The sequence below is a fragment of the Chrysemys picta genome, chromosome 11 (assembly GCF_011386835.1).
Source record: "Chrysemys picta bellii isolate R12L10 chromosome 11, ASM1138683v2, whole genome shotgun sequence".
Taxonomy (NCBI): domain Eukaryota; kingdom Metazoa; phylum Chordata; order Testudines; family Emydidae; genus Chrysemys; species Chrysemys picta.
In genome coordinates, this window is record NC_088801.1 from 76,306,551 (window position 1) to 76,325,252 (window position 18,702).

Sequence of the window (18,702 nt, forward strand, 5' to 3'; positions counted from 1 at the left end):
GTGGCTGCCTGCTACAGACACTCAAATCGTGCCACCATGTCGGACACACGGCAGAAATCGGGCAGCAAAAATTGGCAAAGGCACCATCAGAGCTCACCTCCTTACCCCCAACAACCGAAGCATTTAAAGAAAATGGAAAATGAGCACATCTTCATGCGTGGGTGGGTAAAAGTGCTTGGAATCCATTAGGGATGGATCCGCGCAGACAAGTCTCTCCTTCCCAAAACCGTAGCAGACAGTGCCGTGCGTGCTCTCCGGATATTTTGAAGTTAAACAGGCGCTCTTGTGAGAGTGATGCACCTTGTACATCTATGAGATGCGTATGCAACCGCGCCAAACTGCCACGGACCATGTTCTGTCCAGGGCAGGGAGGTGTGGTGTGTAGCAATGACCTAACAAAATCAGCTTTCGCTTTGGGAGATCACAAGCCGTGACTTGTCTTACTCATCCTGGGGCGCTCAGCTATAGTCTGAATGAGGGAGATCACTAGTATTCAGGTATAATGATTCCAACGTTAAGAATTTGGTTCAAATTATTCTTATTATTGAATATATTTATAATGGGCTGAATATTTTTCACATTAAAAGAGTGGTCGGTGTATCTAATGAAAATTGAGGGCTGCCCCGACTCCTCCCCCCCCCCCCCCCCCGTACCCCTGTGATTCAAACACATAGTTACTGATGGCTGTAGCAAGTGTTAAATACGTGCATTTCATAGATTAGAACTTAATTTTGTATGCCCCAGATCACGCAAACTCTTACTGGTTCTGGGGGCAGGGGTGGCGAGGTGGAATGACAGGTCAATATTTCAAAATGCTCAACAGTGTCATCAGGCAGATTTGTAAAATGTGTGGTCTTGTGATACAGAATCCACCCAAAACCCTTACGTGGACCCTAGAACAAGGTTGCCCAGAGTGGCTGCTGGGCTAAGGGGTTTGCCTAGAGCTGGGTGGGGCTCTGTGGCAGCCAGAATGCGATTCACACCCCCAGGGACCAGGGCTCTCCGTGTCGAAGGCAAAGTCTCAATGTGCTATGATTGTCTGTGTGTTCCAGGGGGACCATGGTGCTCCGGGTGTGGATGGGCGCCCAGGGCTGGAAGGTTTCCCAGGACCTCAGGTGAGTGTCGGGATTCCAGCTCCCTGACCCACCCTAACTGCTGTTTGTGGACTCTGAAGTCTGATATTCTTAGAGACCTGCCCAAGTGTTTGCTGGTTGCAGGTACAGCCCTCTTTAGACAACAGGGCCTGGATTGTTCTCACAGCTATATACTGTTCTCACAGTACAGTTCGAGTGACACACACAGATGTTCTGCTCCCCAGCGGCAAATGTCAGGTGTCCCTTGCCCTGTCATTGAAGTCCTCGCTGCGGACTGATAAAATGCATCTGAGTTGCTCTCTGTCAGCTGAGCAGACCTGCCTGGGCTGTTCACAGCCCGTCCCTGGCCATCGCTTCCCACCCCGGCCCGGTTCACATCTCTTCTACGTGCAGTCCAGAGAGTCCCATTCTGCTCTGATGTTTGGCCAGGTTTCCGATTCCTTTTGGTGCCCTGCCCTGCCCTAGGTGCAGAGTCTGCACTGGTGTATAAACTCCACTAGCAGATAACGGGGGGCATCTGCTGCTTTACTGGGGACAGGCCAGGCCATGCCAAGAGGCAGGGGCATTCTCATCAGCAGAGATGCAGCTCCCGCTAGCCCAAGAAGGACTGTTTCACCCCATTTGGTTACCTCGTCAGGCTCAGCTCCTCCATTCATGGTTCATTCATGCGGCTCGCCTGTGTGATGGCGCCATTCCCACCAGGGCTGTCCCTTGCTGAACAGTTGCTAATGGGGAGAGTCTGGTAGCCACAGGAGACGTCCCGGGACATTTGAGCCTGTTCTGTCTCTTTGCTCTCTCCGGACCAGCCCCCCTGCTGTTCCCTTGACGGCAGAGGCAGGACTAGTTTGTCTCTGAAGTGAGCATTAGACACTCATAGGTACCAGAGCCTGCCCCTTCTACCTTGCTGGCACTTTGCAACTGGACGCCGGGAGTATGGATTCAGAGGCCACCATAGCAAAGTGAAGATTGTGTGTTGTGTCTCTTTCCTGCGCGCGTAGGCGAGCAGCTCTCACTCTCACTTCTCATTGCAGGGACCCAAGGGTGACAAGGGCAGTCAGGGGGCTAAAGTGAGTACAGCGCTGGGTGCCGGGGCATGCCGCTGTTCTCTGGGGAGCCCTCAGGCGAGCACACGGAGCCACCTCCCCCAGCCCCCTGAGCTCTGTTCTGGTTCGGGAGGGGGGCGGGGGGGCTGTGTGCGTATTTTGGTCCCTTGTTGATTCTGAACGGTGTCACATCCCTGCTTGGCTGGCTCCCTTCCTGCCATGCTGGCCCAGCTCAGCTTCTGGTCCATCAGCCTCTGGGCTGCTCTGAACGCCTGGGAGGAAGCCAGGCTTTCACAAAGCTCTGTCTCCACCCCCAGCTGCTCAGGCCACTGGGGGGCAGGGAGGGAGGGCTAGGATTGGGAACCCAGCCCCAGGGGGGTGCAGTTTGGGATCGGAGGCCTGGCGAGGTGGAGGGCGCGGTTTGGGCTCAGGGGCCCAGCACCGTGGAGGCCAGGTGGGGGAGGCGTGGTCTGGGTTCAGGGCCTGGTCCCCTGGGAGCAAGGTGGGGAGACACGGTCTGGGCTCGGGGGCCCAGTGAGGAGCATGGTCTGGGCTCAGGGCCTGGGCCCACAGTTATGAGCGGTGGGGTGGGCTCGGGGGCTTGGGCCCGTAGTTACGAGGGGGGGCAGGCTTTGGGGGAGGGCCCCGCAGTTGCGAGAGGGGGCAGTGTGGGCTGAGGTTGGGTGCAGTAGGAAGGAAGCCTGCACTGAATTGTCTTTCTCAGGGTGAACGAGGCCAAGATGGAGTGGGCTCCCCAGGTCCCCCCGGGCTCCCTGGACCCCCGGGACAGGTCATCTATGAGTTGGGTGAAGAGGTAAGGACGCGTCACCCTGCGGCCTGCACTTCTGTCTCTGGGTCCCCTGGGCCCAGGCTGTTCTCAACCTGTTCCCTCTCTACCCACACCCAGCTGCTATGTGCCAGTTCCTTCAGGTTTAGCACCAGGCTGAGCAGTGCCTTATCCCGCCTAGCACTGGGGAGTTACTATGGGCTGGTGTTGACCCCGGCTGGGGCCCCAGCGTCCCATGGCTCGTGCAGCTTGGAGCCGGGCTGTGCTTGGGTGCAGGTGTGTCACTGCTGGCAGGATTGGGCCGGGCTGTGGAGCTGCTCCCTGGGGAAAGGCACATGTTTAACGTGGAGTAAAAGCCCCAAGCCTGAGAGTGCTCCCGCGGGCTGATACTCCTGTGAGTTCAGAGAGGCCGGCCCTGCAAGCGGGAAGGGCTGGAAGAGGAAAGAAGAGAGCGGAGGGTTTAGGCAAAGGGAAATCAGAGCTGGCTGGAGGTGAAACGCAGACAAATGGGAGCTAGACCAGGCCAGTGCTATAACTAAAAATACACCACAGGATCATGTCCCTCGATCTGCTGGCAGTGCCCCTACTTATACAGCCCAAAATGCCGTTAGCCTTCTTGGCAACAAGGGCACCCTGTTGACTCACATCCAGCTTCTCGTGCACTGTAACCCCTAGCTGATAAAAGCACGTCAGCGGGAGAGGGAATAAGTGGCGATAAATGGGAAAGGACCAACCCCATAGAACCCGAGTTTGGTTGGGGCATGTCACGCTGGGGAGAGGGCACTTCGCCCTTAGCAAGCAGAGCAGTGACCCTGAGCCAAAGCCTGCTGAAGTTTGTGCAAAGTTTCCTAATGGGTCAGCCCCTCCCTTGGCAGAAGGTCAGTTCTGGACATCGCTGAGGGAGGCAGGAGGAAGACGGCGAGGATCCGCGGTCTAATGTGTATCTTTTCCTTTTCAGAGAGCATTAGCTAGTTTGCCAGGCCCTGAGGTACGTAGCCCTGAGCATCCCCCTGTCATTTGTCCAGCCAGCAGCCCCAGCAGTCCCCTTTGTGCATCAACCGTTTTACGCTTATCCCAGTGCCTGAGGGGAGAGAGTTTACAGGTGTCTGTTTCTTTCCTCAGGGCAGAGAAGGCCATGCTGGCTTCCCGGTGAGTAGCTTTAGGATTTTACTGAGAATGGGAAAGAGACCTGAGCCCCGTGCTGAGGAGCCCATGTCCCCGGTGGGAGCCTACACCGGATCCAGACACCCACCAATCCGGGGTGTTCACAGCCTGGACCTGGAGCTAAATGCTTAGTTCCTCTCTGAGCCAGGTCCCCAGCTGGTGTAAACCAGTGTAACCCCATTGGAGTCAAAGCCTGCGTATGCTGGCTGGGAATCTGGCCCCTTCACTCTTTCTAACGTGGCACCCGCGAGACACCACCTCTGTCGGATGGCGGGGCAGGGCGTTCGTGGAGGCCTGCCTGTGAATGGGCCAGAGCGGAGGTTCATTTTGATTCCCGTCACTTTCAAGAGCTTTAAGATTTTTTTAAACACTGTCTGTGGAGACGTGTTTGCTACACAGGCTGTGCGAGACAAGCTGAGCTGTGCAGCACGTTTTATTTTTTTTGGCCGAATACATTAAGTGCAAACTCCTGCCTGTCAAAGCAAGCAGGCTGCTGGTGAAGCAAGCTGCAAATGCCTTTTGTGGGCATGAGCTTTCTAAGCCCTGGGAAGGAGTCTCCCTGCCTGCCCACCTTGGGAGAAGTCACAGGTGCTGGAACTAGGGGTGATGGCTTGAAGTGGTTTCCATCATATCCCGGGTTTACCGTTTGGTTCGGTGGCTCTCAGCCCCCCCACTATATAAACTGTTCCAGCGCCCCTGCGGGAAGCCCACAGTACTGGAAGTAAAGGAGTGTCCTGCATCACTACACTGTCTTCATGGCTATTCCTCCCTGCTTCCATTTGCAGGGCCCAGTGGGACCTAAAGGAGACCCGGGAGACCCAGGTTTCCCAGGCACTCCAGGACCGAAGGTAGGACTGCCTGTCTGCTTGTCTCTGTCCCCCGTGCTCAATGGGTGATTTTGATTTGTGGCGATGTGATGTTTCCTGTCTACGAAGTTCCTGCTCTCTGGCTCCCAGCCCCACTGACAGGTCCTTGCCAGCTCCCAGTTCATAGTGGAAGGGACCATAGACAGTCGTGTCACAGCACTGACCTCAGACTCCTTTAGCCCTGTGGGGCGTGGAAATTCATATTGGTTCAGGCACCTGAGGCCACCACGCTGGCGGCCGTCGCTCTGTGAGATGTCACCAGATCCCAGGAGAGTAATAGGAGAGCAGCTGTGCTCCTTCCAGCAGCTGGGTACCAGGGAATCCAGTGGTCACACTCTCTGCCAGTGGAACGAATTGAATGAGAGAAATGCCAGGTGTAAAATCACCTTCTGGCTTATCCCATCCCTCCATCCCCACTGCTGCTGCAGGACTGCTCCCTGCTGCCTTTTGTGGAGTTGTTTTAAATGTCTCCAGTCGTGGGGTTTCCATGATGCCTTGAGAAGCCCCAGCTTGGCTCAGGGAGCTCTCGCCATGCTAGCTCTGTCCCCTCATGCTCACAAACTGAGCTATGCGATGCTGGGATGCATAAACGGGAATCTCGAGTAGGAGCAGAGAGATTATTTTACCTCTGTAGTTGGCACTGGTGCTGCTGCCAGACTGTGTCTAGGTCTGGTGCCCACAATTCAGGAAGGATGTTGATAAAGTGGAGAGGGGTCAGAGAGGAGCCACAAGAATGCTTAAAAGATTAGAAAACCTGCCTTCGAGTGATAGACTCATGGAGCTCAATCTCGTTAATTTAAAGACAAGGTTAAGGGGTGACTTGATTACCTGGGGAACAAAACATAAGACATGGGGAACAAATACTAATCTAGCCAAGAAAGGTCTAACAGGGTCCAATGGCTGGAAGTTGAAGCCGGACAAATCAGACGGGAAATAAGGTGTAAATTTTTAACCATTACAGCAATTAACCATTGGAACAGCTTACCAAGGGCCATGAATTTTCCATCACTGGCACTTCTTAAATCCAGATTGGATGTTTGTCTACAAACTCTGCTCTAAGGATTATTGTGGGGCAGGTCTCTGGCCTGTGCTGTACAGGAGCTCCGACTGGATGATGACAGTGGTCTCTTCTGACCTTAGAATCTGAGTAATTTGTGCCATTATTTTTCATTAGCCCAGTCTTTAGCAATGGCACTTTACTAAGGTAAGCTGTGCTCTCCCACGCTGGGAGCCCAGAGAGATGGTGGAGAAGCAAAGGAAAGGGACAGAAGTCCCCATCCGTTTGTCAGCCGTACCTCTCTTAGGTCACAGTCTGCTCTTGGGCAGTGCAGCAGAGCACCGCCCCATCCAGGGTGAGTCCACAGCCAGAGCGTAGCCCTCTGGGCTTGTATTTAACTGTTAGAGAAACTCTGAGAGCAGCACTCCCTTGCCGCCTGGGCAGCCGCGGAGAGCCGTGGGAAGGCAGCTGTTATTTGGGCAAGGGCTGGGTTGTCTCTCTTCTGACTCCTGCGTGTTTTATCTCCTGGAAGGGTGAGAAAGGAGAGCCTGGCGCGATCATCGGCCCAGATGGGACGGGCATCTCAGCTGGCACGAAAGGAGACAAGGTCACGCGCTGACTCGGGCTCTCGTCGGGCCTGCTGTGGGTGCTCACCCAGCGTTGGGCGCCCCGGCGCAGGGTGGAGCACCACGCCCTGGGAAGTGGGAGGGTAGCTGGCTCCAGGGCAGGGTCTGCTCAGGGCCAACCTGCCGCTTCACACGAAGGTTTATCTGCCTCTGGGGGGCAGTGTGTACACTGAGCAGCCGTGGGATGCAGTGAGGGCTCACACCCAGTCTGGGGAATTGGGGCTGCAACGACTGGCCATGACTCACTGCACTGGCCTACATTGCTCTGTCCCTGCGCCCATCTCCCTCCGATGCTCACCCCCGCCCCCACACGCACACACATCTCATTCCGATGCTCAGCCAGGGCACCAAGCCGTCCCTGCCCTTCGGCCCCCACAGCTGCCAGGGCCGAACCTGCCGAGGGAGGTCAGCTCATTGCGGGAGCGAGGAGAGTTCGAGGCTGGCTCATGGTTAGGGAGGTTGCAGGGCAATCGGGTGTGTTGTCCACAACATGGACACAATTCCCCAAATGTCCCAGGGTGTTGGTGGTACGTGAGCACTGGGAAAGGCCACTTCCTAGTCCCTTGCCTGCAAGAGCTGTTAGTAGGCTGTGCTCAGTGTGGGCGGTGCTGGGGACTACATGGCCGGCACAGCAGCGGCACCCCGAGATGGGGAGATAACGTCAGCATGGGGGTGATGGAGAAATGGCCCCAGGAAGAGACTGTGGGATGGCCACATGTGCATCCTAATGCTAATTCTTTTCCTGTTCTTTGCACACAGGGTGAGCAGGGGCTGGTGGGACCCATGGGCCCAGCAGTAAGTTAGCACCTACATCTTTCTAACATTCTGTCAATAAGGGATGGCTTTTCACGCCCTCTGGGTGCCAGGTGTTCACTACAATGGGGGGTCGCGCACACAGATTGTGTGTTCAGGGGGATGGTCTTCATACTCCAAGAGCAGTCTCCTTTCGTCTTGCTCAGAACTGGTTTGAGAGGTACCGAAGTGGGATCTGCAACGGAAACGCCAGCCCAAATGGGCGGTGCTCAGAGCAAGTGCTCATTAGCAAGCACTCGCATGGGGCAGTTGGCCAGAGGAGCCAAGGGTTTGGCAAACCCCAGAGCTTGTTCTGGAGCCCTTCTGACTCTCTAGCCAGGGTCCAATTGCCAGGAGCAGGCATGTGGCCTCCGACCCAGATGTCTGTGGATCGGTGCTGAGCAATGCTCACAACTCACATGCACTATCTGAGCTGCAGGAAAGGCCCAGCTGTCACGGACAGGAGAGCTAGAGGTGGCTAGAGGCAAAAAGGCATCTTTTTAAAATTTGGAAGTCAGATCCTAGTGAGGAAAATAGAAAAGAGCATAAACTCTGGTACATCCAATGTAAAAGTATAATGTGACAGACCAAGAAAGAATTTGAGGAGCAACTAGCTAAGAACACAAAAACTAACAGCAACAAAATTTTAAGTACATCAGAAACAGGAGGCCTGCCAAATAGGCAGTGAGGCCACTACGTGATGGAGAGACTAAAGGAGCATTCAAGGAAGACAATGCTATTTGGAGACGCTAAATAAATTATTTGCATACATTTTCACCCTAGAGGATGTGAGAGAGATTCCCACACCCAAGCCCGGAAAATTGTTTGAAACTCTAGTAAAGAACAAGATTGTCAAACACATAGATGAACATAATTTGTTGGGGAAGAGTCAACATGGTTTTTGTAAAGGGAAATCATGCCTCACCAATCTACTAGAATTCTTTGAGGGGGTCAACAAGCATGTGGACAAGGGGGATCCAGTGGATATAGTGTACTTAGATTTTCAGAAAGCCTTTGACAAGGTCCCTCATCAAAGACTCTTAAGCAAAGTAAGCTGTCCTGGGATAAGAGGGAAGGTCCTCTCCTGGATTGGTAACTGGTTAAAAGATGGGAACCAAAGGGTAGGAATAAATGGGCAGTTTTCAGAATGGAGAGAGATAAGTAGTTGTGTCCCCCAGGGGTCTGTTCTGGGACCAGCCCTATTCAACATATTCATGTGTGATCTGGAAAAAGGGGTAAATAGTGAGGTGGCAAAATTGGCAAATGATACAAAATTACTCAAGATAGTTAAGTCCAAAGCAAACTGCAAAGAGTTACAAAGGCATCTCACAAAACTGGTTGACTGGGTGACAAAATGGTAGGTGAAATTCAATGTTGAAAAGTGCAAAGTAATGCACATAAGAAAAAATAATCCCAACTATATATATAAAATGTTGGGGTCTAAATTAGCTGCTACCACTCAAGAAAGAGATCTTGGAGCCATTGTGGGTAGTTTTCGGAGAACATCCACTCAATGTGCAGCGGCAGTCAAAAAAAGTTAACAGAATATTAGGAACCATTAGAAAAATGATGGATAATAAAACAGAAAATGTCATAATCATAGAATATCAGGGTTGGAATGGACCTCAGGAGGTCATCTAGTCCAACCCCCTGCTCAAAGCAGGACCAATCCCCAACTAAATCATCCCAGCCAGGGCTTCATCAAGCCTGACTTTAAAAACCTCTAAGGAAGGAGATTCCACCAAATGCCACTGTATAAATCCATGGTACACCCACACCTGGAATACTGCGTGCAGTTCTGGTCACCCCATCTCAAAAAAGATACATCAGAATTAGAAAAGATGCAGAGAAAGGCCACAGACATGACTAGGGGTATGGAACAGCTTTCATATGAGGAGAGGTTAAAAAGACTGGGACTGTTCAGAAATGACTAAAGTGGGGATATAACAGAGATCTATAAAATCATGAATGATGCGAACAAAGTGCATAGGGAAGTGTTATTTACCCCTTCACATAACACAAGAACTAGGGGTCACCCAATGAAATTAATAGGCAGCAAGTTTAAAACAAAAGGCAGTACTTCTTCACACAATGCACAGTCAACCTGTGGAACTCATTGCCAGGGGATGTTGTAAAGACTAAAAGTATAACTGAACAAAAGAACTAGATCAGTTCATGGAGGATGGGTCCGTCAATGGTTATTAGTTAAGATGGTCAGAGACATGACCCCGCACTCTGGGTGTCCCTAAACCTCTGACTGCCAGAAGCACCTGGCTCTGGCCATGGTTGGAAGACAGGCTATTGGGCTGAATGTACTATCAGTGTGACCCAGTATGGCCATTCTGATGTACTTAGGAATGCACAGAGCCAGGAGGTGTATGCTGAGGACACTGGAATGAAGCATGACCAGGCTTTTCCACTCCAGTGTCCTTTGTCCTTCGTAGCTAGTCGTCCAGCACAGAGCCAGCTGCACCGCTTACCCCTCTGTTTCTGCTCATGTTGTCCCTGCATGGGTGTGCAGACTGAGTGTGTATTCCTTTCCTGCTCTCCCTTTTAGGGCCCGCATGGGCGACCTGGACAGAAGGGGGAAATCGGCTTTCCTGGCAGACCGGTAAGAACTTCTCTTAGCTCGTCTCTGGTTTGTTCCCTGGGTGAGCTGGGTCTGGTGCTCCCATTGCCTGCCTGGCTGCAGGAAGTGGAGACACCCCCATGCTGAGGCTAATAGGGAACACTGGCGATGCTGCAAGCTTCCTCAGCTGAAGAGCTCTCGCTGTGCTCGTGTTTTCACCAGATGCACACAAGCAAGCTGAGCAATTGCTATCCTGGGATACATAAACAGGGCAATCTGGAGTGGGAGGAGAGAGGTAATTTTGCCTCTGTATTTGGCACTGGTGCGAACGGTGCTGGAATCCCGTGTCCGGTGCTGGTGCCCACAATTCAGGAAGGATGTCGATAAAGTGGAGAGGGGTCAGAGAAGAGCCACAAGAATGATGAAAGGGTTAGAAAACCTGCCTTCGAGTGATAGACGCAAGGAGCTCAATCTATGTAGCTTACCAAAGAGAAGGTTAAGGGGTGACTTGATCATGATCTATAAGTGCCTACATGGGGAACAAATATTTAATAACTGGCTCTTCAGTCTAGCAGAGAAAAGCTCTAACACACTCCCATGGCTGGAAGTTGAAGCCAGATAAATTCAGACTGGAAATAAGGTGTACATTTATAACAGTGATAGTAATTAACCTCTGGAACGATTTACCAAGGGTCGCGGTGGATTCTCAATCACTGACAATTTTTAAACCAACGTCAGCTGTTTTTCTAAGAGCTCTGCTCTGGGAATGACTGTGGGGCAGGTCTCTGGGCTGTGCTGTACTGTACAGGAGCTCGAACTGGATGGTCACAGCACTGGTCAGTAGAACTACATGAACTGGTAGAGCTTGGGGGCTCGCAAACGTCTCCAATTCATTGAGGGCATGTTCCCCTCCCTCCCTGGTGCATTTTCCCTTCTGCTTTAGCGAGAGGAGTGCTGCCTAAGAAAGCCCTCCTCGGGTGCAGTGTGTGGTGGTGTGCCATCAGCCGGAGTCGGCACAGCTGTGGGACTGAGCAGTGTCTACAATAAGTTACTGCATTCTGAACCCTTGGCTTGATGTTTGTCTACAGGGTCGTCCCAGCATGAATGGGCTGAAGGGCGAGAAAGGGGACCCCGGAGGGCTTGGCTTGCAGGTGAGTGCCCCTGAGGACAATGGCATGCTGGAGGTGCTGCAGCCGGCTTTGGCAATGGCCTGCCATGTTGCCCTGGCGCTGTGCAGAGGGAGAGTCCCTACCCAGAGAGCCAACTGCCATAGCAGAGAGAAGAGGCACCACGCAGGTTTAATGAGTGAGAGGGGAGGGTTGGGCTGGAGGGTGGACGGAGGGCAGGGATGCTGGCAGGAGCAGCCCAGGGTGGAAAAAGTTTTCAGTGTCCCCCGACCCCCATAGAACCCAAAAAACCCCACAGCCAGCCAATCAGAGTGGAGGTGACGGATTGTGCTGTGGTGATGACCCCTGGATGTTGGCGGCCAGGGCATCCGCCCCATCCTTAGAGATGGCCCTGGGCGCTAGGGAGAGGGCTGGGCTGGGGGGGACGGGAACACGCTTGTGCCCAAGTTGTTGGCGTGGAGCATGGTTTGCTTTGTTAAAGGAAACAGGCACACAGGCCGGGGCAGCCGTCCCCACTTGTCCCAGCCTAGCTACTGCTGTGTAGGCTCCAGGAGCGGAGGGCCCTGAGGGAAACAGCCGTGAGTCACGGGCGCTCTGCTACTGTCCCCGCCTCACCGACACGCTATTGGGCGCTGCGTGGCATGTCCCAGCAGAGAGCCAGCCCTGGGCAGAGGGCAGGAGGGAAGGGAGCCGTGATGAATGCCAATGGCCGACTGAAACCCTCGGTCACCCTTCGCTGCCACTGCCACCTGCTCTGGCTTCCCGAGGCCCAGCTCCCCACCATGCTCCGCCTGTGCGGCAGCTTCCCTGCTCCTGGCCACGCTGTGCCCATCTCCAGCCTGCCTGGCAGGCAGGGTTCACTGCTGCTGCCTATATTCAAAAGCCTCCATGCACTGGCTCACAACCCCTGCTTCTCCTTGCTCTGCTCTGTTGGCACCAGCCTCGACCTTCCTCTCCTGTGGGCCCTCCAAGAGAGTTGGCCCCCCTCAGCCACACTGGCTGCCGTATCTGCGCTGATTGCCCAGCGAACATGTGCGTTCTCCCTCCCCAGCCCCACCCCCAGTGCCTTTCTCCATGCCCGTGTTTGTGGTGCAGTGTGGATGAAGGCGCTGTGACTGTAAATCTGCACTGACGTTGGCAGCCTCAGGGATTTGGGTACCTGACTTGAGACATGCCCCCCCCCAAGAGCCTGATTCTCAGAGGGACTGAGCTCCCCACCACTCCCAGTGACCCTAGCGCAGCCCCTCTGACAACCAGGTCTTCAGCGTCTCTGGGCATTCAGGGGCAGAGGTGTCCAGGTGTTTCCGGAGATGTGGGTGTCTGCGTACAGCTGTATTGGGCAGAGACCCACAGCGAGGGTCTTGGTTAGTTTGCGGAGGAGTAAGCCCCTCAGGCTGACTGCATGAGTCCAACCTCGTGAAGGGAGAACTGGAAGTCCTGGCACAGAACTATGATCTGATTGGAATAACAGAGACTTGGTGGGATAACTCACATGACTGGAGTACTGTCATGGATGGATATAAACTGTTCAGGAAGGACAGGCAGGGCAGAAAAGGTGGGAGAGTTGCATTGTATGTAAGAGAGGAGTGTGACTGCTCAGAGCTCCTATGAAACTGCAGAAAAACCTGCGAGTCTCTGGATAAAGTTGAGAAGTGTGAGCAACAAGGGTGATGTCGTGGTGGGAGTCTGCTATAGACCACCAGACCAGGGGGATGAGGTGGACGAGGCTTTCTTCCGGCAACTAACAGAAGTTACTAGATCACAGGCCCTGGTTCTCATGGGAGACTTCAATCACCCTGATATCTGCTGGGAGAGCAATACAGCGGTGCACAGGCAATCCATGAAGTTTTTGGGAAGTGTAGGGGACAATTTCCTGGTGCAAGTGCTGGAGGAACCAACTAGGGGCAGAGCTTTTCTTGACCTGCTGCTCACAAACAGGAAGAATTAGTAGGGGAAGCAAAAGTGGATGGGAACCTGGGAGGCAGTGACCATGAGACGGTCGAGTTCAGGATCCTGACACAAGGAAGAAAGGAGAGCAGGAAAATACAGACCCTGGACTTCAGAAAAGCAGACTTTGACTCCCTCAGGGAACTGATGGGCAGGATCCCCTGGGAGAGCAACATGAGGGGCAAAGGAGTCCAGGAGAGCTGGCTGCATTTTAAAGAATCCTTATTGCGGTTGCAGGAACAAACCATCCCGATGTGTAGACAGAATAGTAAATATGGCAGGCGACCAGCTTGGCTAAACAGTGAAATCCTTGCTGATCTTAAACGCAAAAAAGAAGCTTACAAGAAGTGGGAAGATTGGACAAATGACCAGGGAGGAGTATAAAAATATTGCTCAGGCATGCAGGAGTGAAATCAGGAAGGCCAAATCACACTTGGAGTTGCAGCTAGCAAGGGATGTTAAGAGTAACAAGAAGGGTTTCTTCAGGTATGTTAGCAACAAGAAGAAGGTCAGGGAAAGTGTGGGCCCCTTACTGAATGAGGGAGGCAACCTAGTGACAGAGGATGTGGAAGAAGCTAAAGTATTCAATGCTTTTTTGCCTCGGTCTTCACAAACAAGGTCAGCTCCCAGACGACTGCACCAGGCAGCACAGCATGGGGAGGAGGTGACCAGTCCTCTGTGGAGAAAGAAGTGGTTCAGGACTATTTAGAAAAGCTGGATGAGCACAAGTCCTTGGGGCTGGATGCCCTGCATCCGAGGGTGCTAAAGGAGTTGGTGGATGAGATTGCAGAGCCGTTGGCCATTATCTTTGAAAACTCATGGGGATCGGGGGAGGTCCCGGATGACTGGAAAAGGGCTAATGTAGTGCCCATCTTTAAAAAAGGGAAGGAGGAGGATCTGGGGAACTACAGGCCAGTCAGCCTCACCTCAGTCCCTGGAAAAATCATGGAGCCAGGTCCTCAAGAAATCAATTCTGATGCACTTAGAGGAGAGGAAAGTGATCAGGAACAGTCAGCATGGATTCACCAAGGGCAAGTCATGCCTGACTAACCTAATTGCCTTCTATGATGAGATAACTGGCTCTGTGGATGAGGGGAAAGCAGTGGACATGTTATTCCTTGACTTTAGCAAAGCTTTTGATACGGTCTCCCATAGTATTCTTGCAGGCAAGTTAAAGAAGTATGGGCTGGATGAATGGACTATAAGGTGGATAGAAAACTGTCTAGATCGTTGGGCTCAACGGGTAGTGATCAATGGCTCCATGTCTAGTTGGCAGCCGGTATCAAGTGGAGTGCCCCAAGGGTTTTGTTCAATATCTTCATTAATGATCTGGAGGATGGCGTGGACTGCACCCTCAGCAAGTTTGCAGATGACACTAAACGGGGAGGAGTGGTAGATATGCTGGAGGGTAGGGATAGGATACAGAGGGACCTAGACAAATTAGAGGATTGGGACAAAAGAAATCTGATGAGGTTCAACAAGGACAAGTGTAGAGTCCTGCACTTAGGACAGAAGAATCCCATTCATTGTTACAGCCTAGGGACCGAATGGCTAGGCAGCAGTTCTGCAGAAAAGGACCTAGGGGTTACAGTGGTCGAGAAGCTGGATATGAGTCAACAGTGTGCCCTTCTTGCCTTCTTGGCATTTTGGGCTGTATAAGTAGGGGCATTGCCAGCAGATTGAGGGACGTGATCATTTCCCTCTATTCAGCATTGGTGAGGCCTCATCTGGAGTACTGTGTCCAGTTTTAGGCCCCACATTACAAGAAGAATGTGGAAAAATTGGAAGGAGTCCATCGGAGGGCGACAAAGATGATTAGGGGGCTGGAGCACATGACTTATGAGGAGAGGCTGAGGGAACTGGGATTGTTTAGTCTGCAGAAGAGAAGAATGAGGGGGGATTTGATAGATGCTTTCAACTACCTGAAAAGAGTTTCCAAAGAAGATGGATCTAGACTGTTCTCAGTGGTACCAGATGACAGAACAAGGAGTAATGGTCTCAAGTTGCAGTGGGGGAGGTTTAGGTTGGATATTAGGGAAAACTATTTCACTAGGAGGGTGGTGAAGCACTGGAATGGGTTACCTAGGGAGGTGGTGGAATCTCCTTCCTTAGAGGTTTTTAAGGTCAGGCTTGACAAAGCCCTGGCTGGGATGATTTAGTTGGGGTTGGCCCTGCTTTGAACAGGGGGTTGGACTAGATGACCTCCTGAGGTCCCTTCCAACCCTGAGATTCTATGATTCTATGAAACCCAGTGAACTCTTTCCTCTCTCTGCAGGGTCCCCCAGGTCCCCCGGGACCCCCAGGCGCCCCTGGCAGTGTAGTGTCCGTCTACGACAATAACGTAAGTAACAGTCCTGGCACGTCATCACGCCATGCTCTGGGGTAGGGGTCACATAATGGCCAGGGCCATGAAAAGAGTTCCCGCTGTTTACCGCCCCCTATTTGCTTGGTGGTACCCACGCGGATGGGCACAGAGGGGTGCTTTCACCAGGCGGGCATGTCCAGGAGCACTTATCCCATGAGCACAGCTGGGAAGGGTGGCTAACGGGCAGTGCGCTCGGAGCTGTTGAAGGGTGACAGTCTGAGCGCGTGCTGCACACATGCCCGATAGCTAGCTTGTCTCGCGTTATCGTCCAGCCGGAGAAAGAGCCTCTTTCCCAAAGCACTGTGCGGACGGTGCCGCGCCCAGCTCCCCACAGCAGTGAGTTGCATGTCCTGGGGCCCAGGAGCTCCCATTTATTTCTCTGTCTTGCTCAACAACTTCAGGATAAATCCACCTAGAAACCAGGACCAGCCACGCACCCCCCGTGCCTGCCCAGCAACAGGGTGATGGGAGCATGGAGCCTGCCATCCCCTTTAGCGGCTGAGCAAAGCCTTCCCCAGGGTTGGGTTGGTCAGGGGCTGTGCGGGGCTGGGCAGTGCCCGTTCATGCCAGTCTGTCATTGATTTAGCCTTGCAGGCACCATGCAGTCCTAAACCCAGAGTAAGCAAATACCCAACCCTGTTCTGAAGTCCAACAGTGAAATCTAGGCCCAGATTCTGACCCCCACACACTAGGCAGCCCCACAGCCCACTGACTTCACCAGGACTGCGCGCAGTATGTGGGACTGTGCAGGTGGCAGGATCTTGGACTTTATCGGATGGAGCATGTGGCCTTGTGCCCACTCCCAGCGATCATGGCGCTCGCTAATGAGGTGGATGGTTAGTGTCACAGCACGTCTGCATTGGGAAACACAGAGGAACCAGTGAGCACTGCTTGCTGGCAGGGAGAGTCCCAGCAAGAGGGGAGGTTCTGTGCACATGCTTCGCACGTGGTCTAACATCGCATCATTGGGGAGACCTTGGCTGTAGAACGTGCCAGCCCTGGGGCAGCGGGGCAGAATGCCTGGGAAGTGCGCTTTGTTTTAAAGCGATGCTATTTCTGTCTTTTCAGGCATTTAGTGAGTCGGGCCCTCCCGGCCCTCCAGGATTGCCTGGTAAGGATGATGCTAGTGCTGGAGCTTTCTGCAGCAACGGGGGAAAGAAATCAGAGCTTTTCCAATGAACCTTTTGTGATGGTGCGGCCCTGAATGGCTTTGGAGATCTTAGCATGGCCCTGAGGAAGGGTGGGGTTTTAGAAAGCCCCAAGCAGGAGACCTACAAACCGGGGGCTTGTTTGTAATGCCTGGCTGCCCTTGTCCTGGATTCTACAGTGCTGGGTGCTATGGGAAGTCTACGCTGGCTACGGGATAATGGAGCCCTTCGTTACTGTGTTGTGCCATGCTGTAACCTTCACTGATTAGGCTGGGCAAGGAACGGAGCTGGTCCTACAAAGAGGAACAAATCCTTCATTATAATGGAAATCTCAGCTTTTCAGTGAAGAGATGAAACTGAAATATCCAAGTTGAAATATTTCAGATGCCAGTTTTCATGCATTTGGGGGTTTTGATGAGAAGTTGACATTTTCCATGGCATGCAGACACTTTCTGCAAAAGCTTTCATGACCTCAGAAACCCAGGTTTCCATCGAAAACAGTTTTGATGGAAAGTTTTCCACAAACCCTACTTCCTGAGTAACCCAGGATCTGATGGCTGTATCTCTCCCCTGGCTATGGCATCTTACCCGCCCAGTAGGGCCTGACTAACATGACTTGGTAAGCTCCTGCCCATGGTTGGTCTGGCTGGGGAGCTGCCTAGCACACCCTTGCTCACTATTAGGGATAATGCTAGTTAGATGCAGATTGTTGCTGCTGGCTCCCAGTGGAGGGCTATGGCTCTTGTGGGGTGAGAGATCCTGCCATTACCTTCTGGTTTGGGCGGGAAGAAGCTAGGAAGCCCATTTCCAGCATGTGTGTCTTCTGCATTAGCACTTGGACCCCACCAGAGCTCTGTTCTTTGACTCCATTGCCCAGTTGTGCCTCTCGCTGCCTGGGGAGTTGACTGTACATGTGAACCACTCTGCCTCTTCCAGAGCTCAGGAGGGGACTATTTTGTTTTCATATCTCTTGCTGGCCAGTAGAAATGTGCAGCATGGTTGCTTTAGCATATGGCCAAGTAGTGTCACCCCGCGAGGCAGGGGCTGTGCAGTCCCCCACACCTCTGCTGGGAGCTGTTTGTGCGGGTGTGTGCTGCCTTCCGGTGTTCAAGCGCACTTACCATCAGCATTTGCCTGCATTTACTCCAGGCATGCCACCCTTCGCCCTGTGCATGTGGTGGGTGCAGTTAAAAGCTACTGTGGTTCCGGCCTCTCTCCTCCTACTTCACCATTGCCTGAGCAGTGTTAGACTAATGCCGGTGCTTTCGTTTGTCAGGCTACCAGGGTGCCCCAGGACAAAAGGGTGAACGAGGCGAGACAGGCACCCCCGGACCCCCAGGTAAGTGAGCACATCCCTGATCTTCCATCTGCACTGCACTGGACTTGGTCCTGCCTCATGGCTCCGCAGTGACGTGTGTGCAAGACCATGCTGACCGGGGGGAGGGATAGCTCGGTGGTTTGAGCATTGGCCTGCTAAACCCAGGGTTGTGAGTTCAATCCTTGAGAGGGCTGTTTAGGGAACTGGGGTAAAAATCTGTTTGGGGATTGGCCCTGCTTTGAGCAGGGGGTTGGACTAGATGACCTCCTGAGGTCCCTTCCAACCCTGATATTCTATGAAATCACACCATTTGGCAGTCTCAGCAAAGAGACATGGGTGGCTGAGCTTAGGAGCTGTGAACTCTATGTTCCCTGCCTTGTTCAGGACAGACTTGCTCTGAGGAGGCATCAGGGGTGTGCAGTGAAGGAGGGTGTTGTCTGTAGGACCTGCCTCAATTGTTGCAGAAGTGGAAGGTGTGCCATGAATGAGGCAGGGCTGGCAGAGAAATGATCATCTTGTGAGGAAGGCAGTTGAATGCTGCCCTGGAAAACTGGATTCTATCCCTGCCTCTGCCACAGAGTTCCTCTGTGATGCTGGGCAAGTCACTTAATAGTGACCACCCATGAAAGTTTGGTTTGCTTATGTGGAGAAATAGGCCTGGGTGGCCTCCCTTATGTCAGTCAAAGCAACGCAGAAGACCCGAACTTAGGCCTTCTGACAGAGGACCTAGCAAAAGTGCTGAGTGCTCACAGTTGTGACTGAAGTCAGTGGGAGCTGTGCTGTACGATGCCCAGGTGTCTGAAACTGGACACCCCAAATTAGTGGATACTTTTGACCATAATCTCTTTGTGCTGCAGTT

The 18,702-nt window shown here is 52.9% G+C and overlaps 1 protein-coding gene across 7 annotated transcripts in view; it reads left to right on the plus strand.

Annotated features, from left to right (window-relative positions):
- The window catches only part of COL18A1 (collagen type XVIII alpha 1 chain), a 253,004-nt gene that overhangs the window by 222,762 nt on the left and 11,540 nt on the right, over positions 1–18,702 (plus strand). For all 7 annotated transcript variants that reach the window (XR_010591666.1, XM_065562229.1, XM_065562230.1 and 4 more), the window contains 13 exons: positions 1,053–1,115; positions 2,126–2,161; positions 2,862–2,951; positions 3,883–3,912; positions 4,047–4,073; positions 4,874–4,936; positions 6,484–6,558; positions 7,337–7,372; positions 9,927–9,980; positions 11,027–11,089; positions 15,288–15,353; positions 16,446–16,488; positions 17,802–17,864. Coding sequence is in view for 6 of the 7 variants with exons in the window: in XM_065562229.1 (XP_065418301.1) it covers positions 1,053–1,115; positions 2,126–2,161; positions 2,862–2,951; positions 3,883–3,912; positions 4,047–4,073; positions 4,874–4,936; positions 6,484–6,558; positions 7,337–7,372; positions 9,927–9,980; positions 11,027–11,089; positions 15,288–15,353; positions 16,446–16,488; positions 17,802–17,864 (709 nt within the window). In the remaining variant the exon portion in view is untranslated. The remainder of the gene's footprint in view (positions 1–1,052; positions 1,116–2,125; positions 2,162–2,861; positions 2,952–3,882; positions 3,913–4,046; positions 4,074–4,873; positions 4,937–6,483; positions 6,559–7,336; positions 7,373–9,926; positions 9,981–11,026; positions 11,090–15,287; positions 15,354–16,445; positions 16,489–17,801; positions 17,865–18,702) is intronic.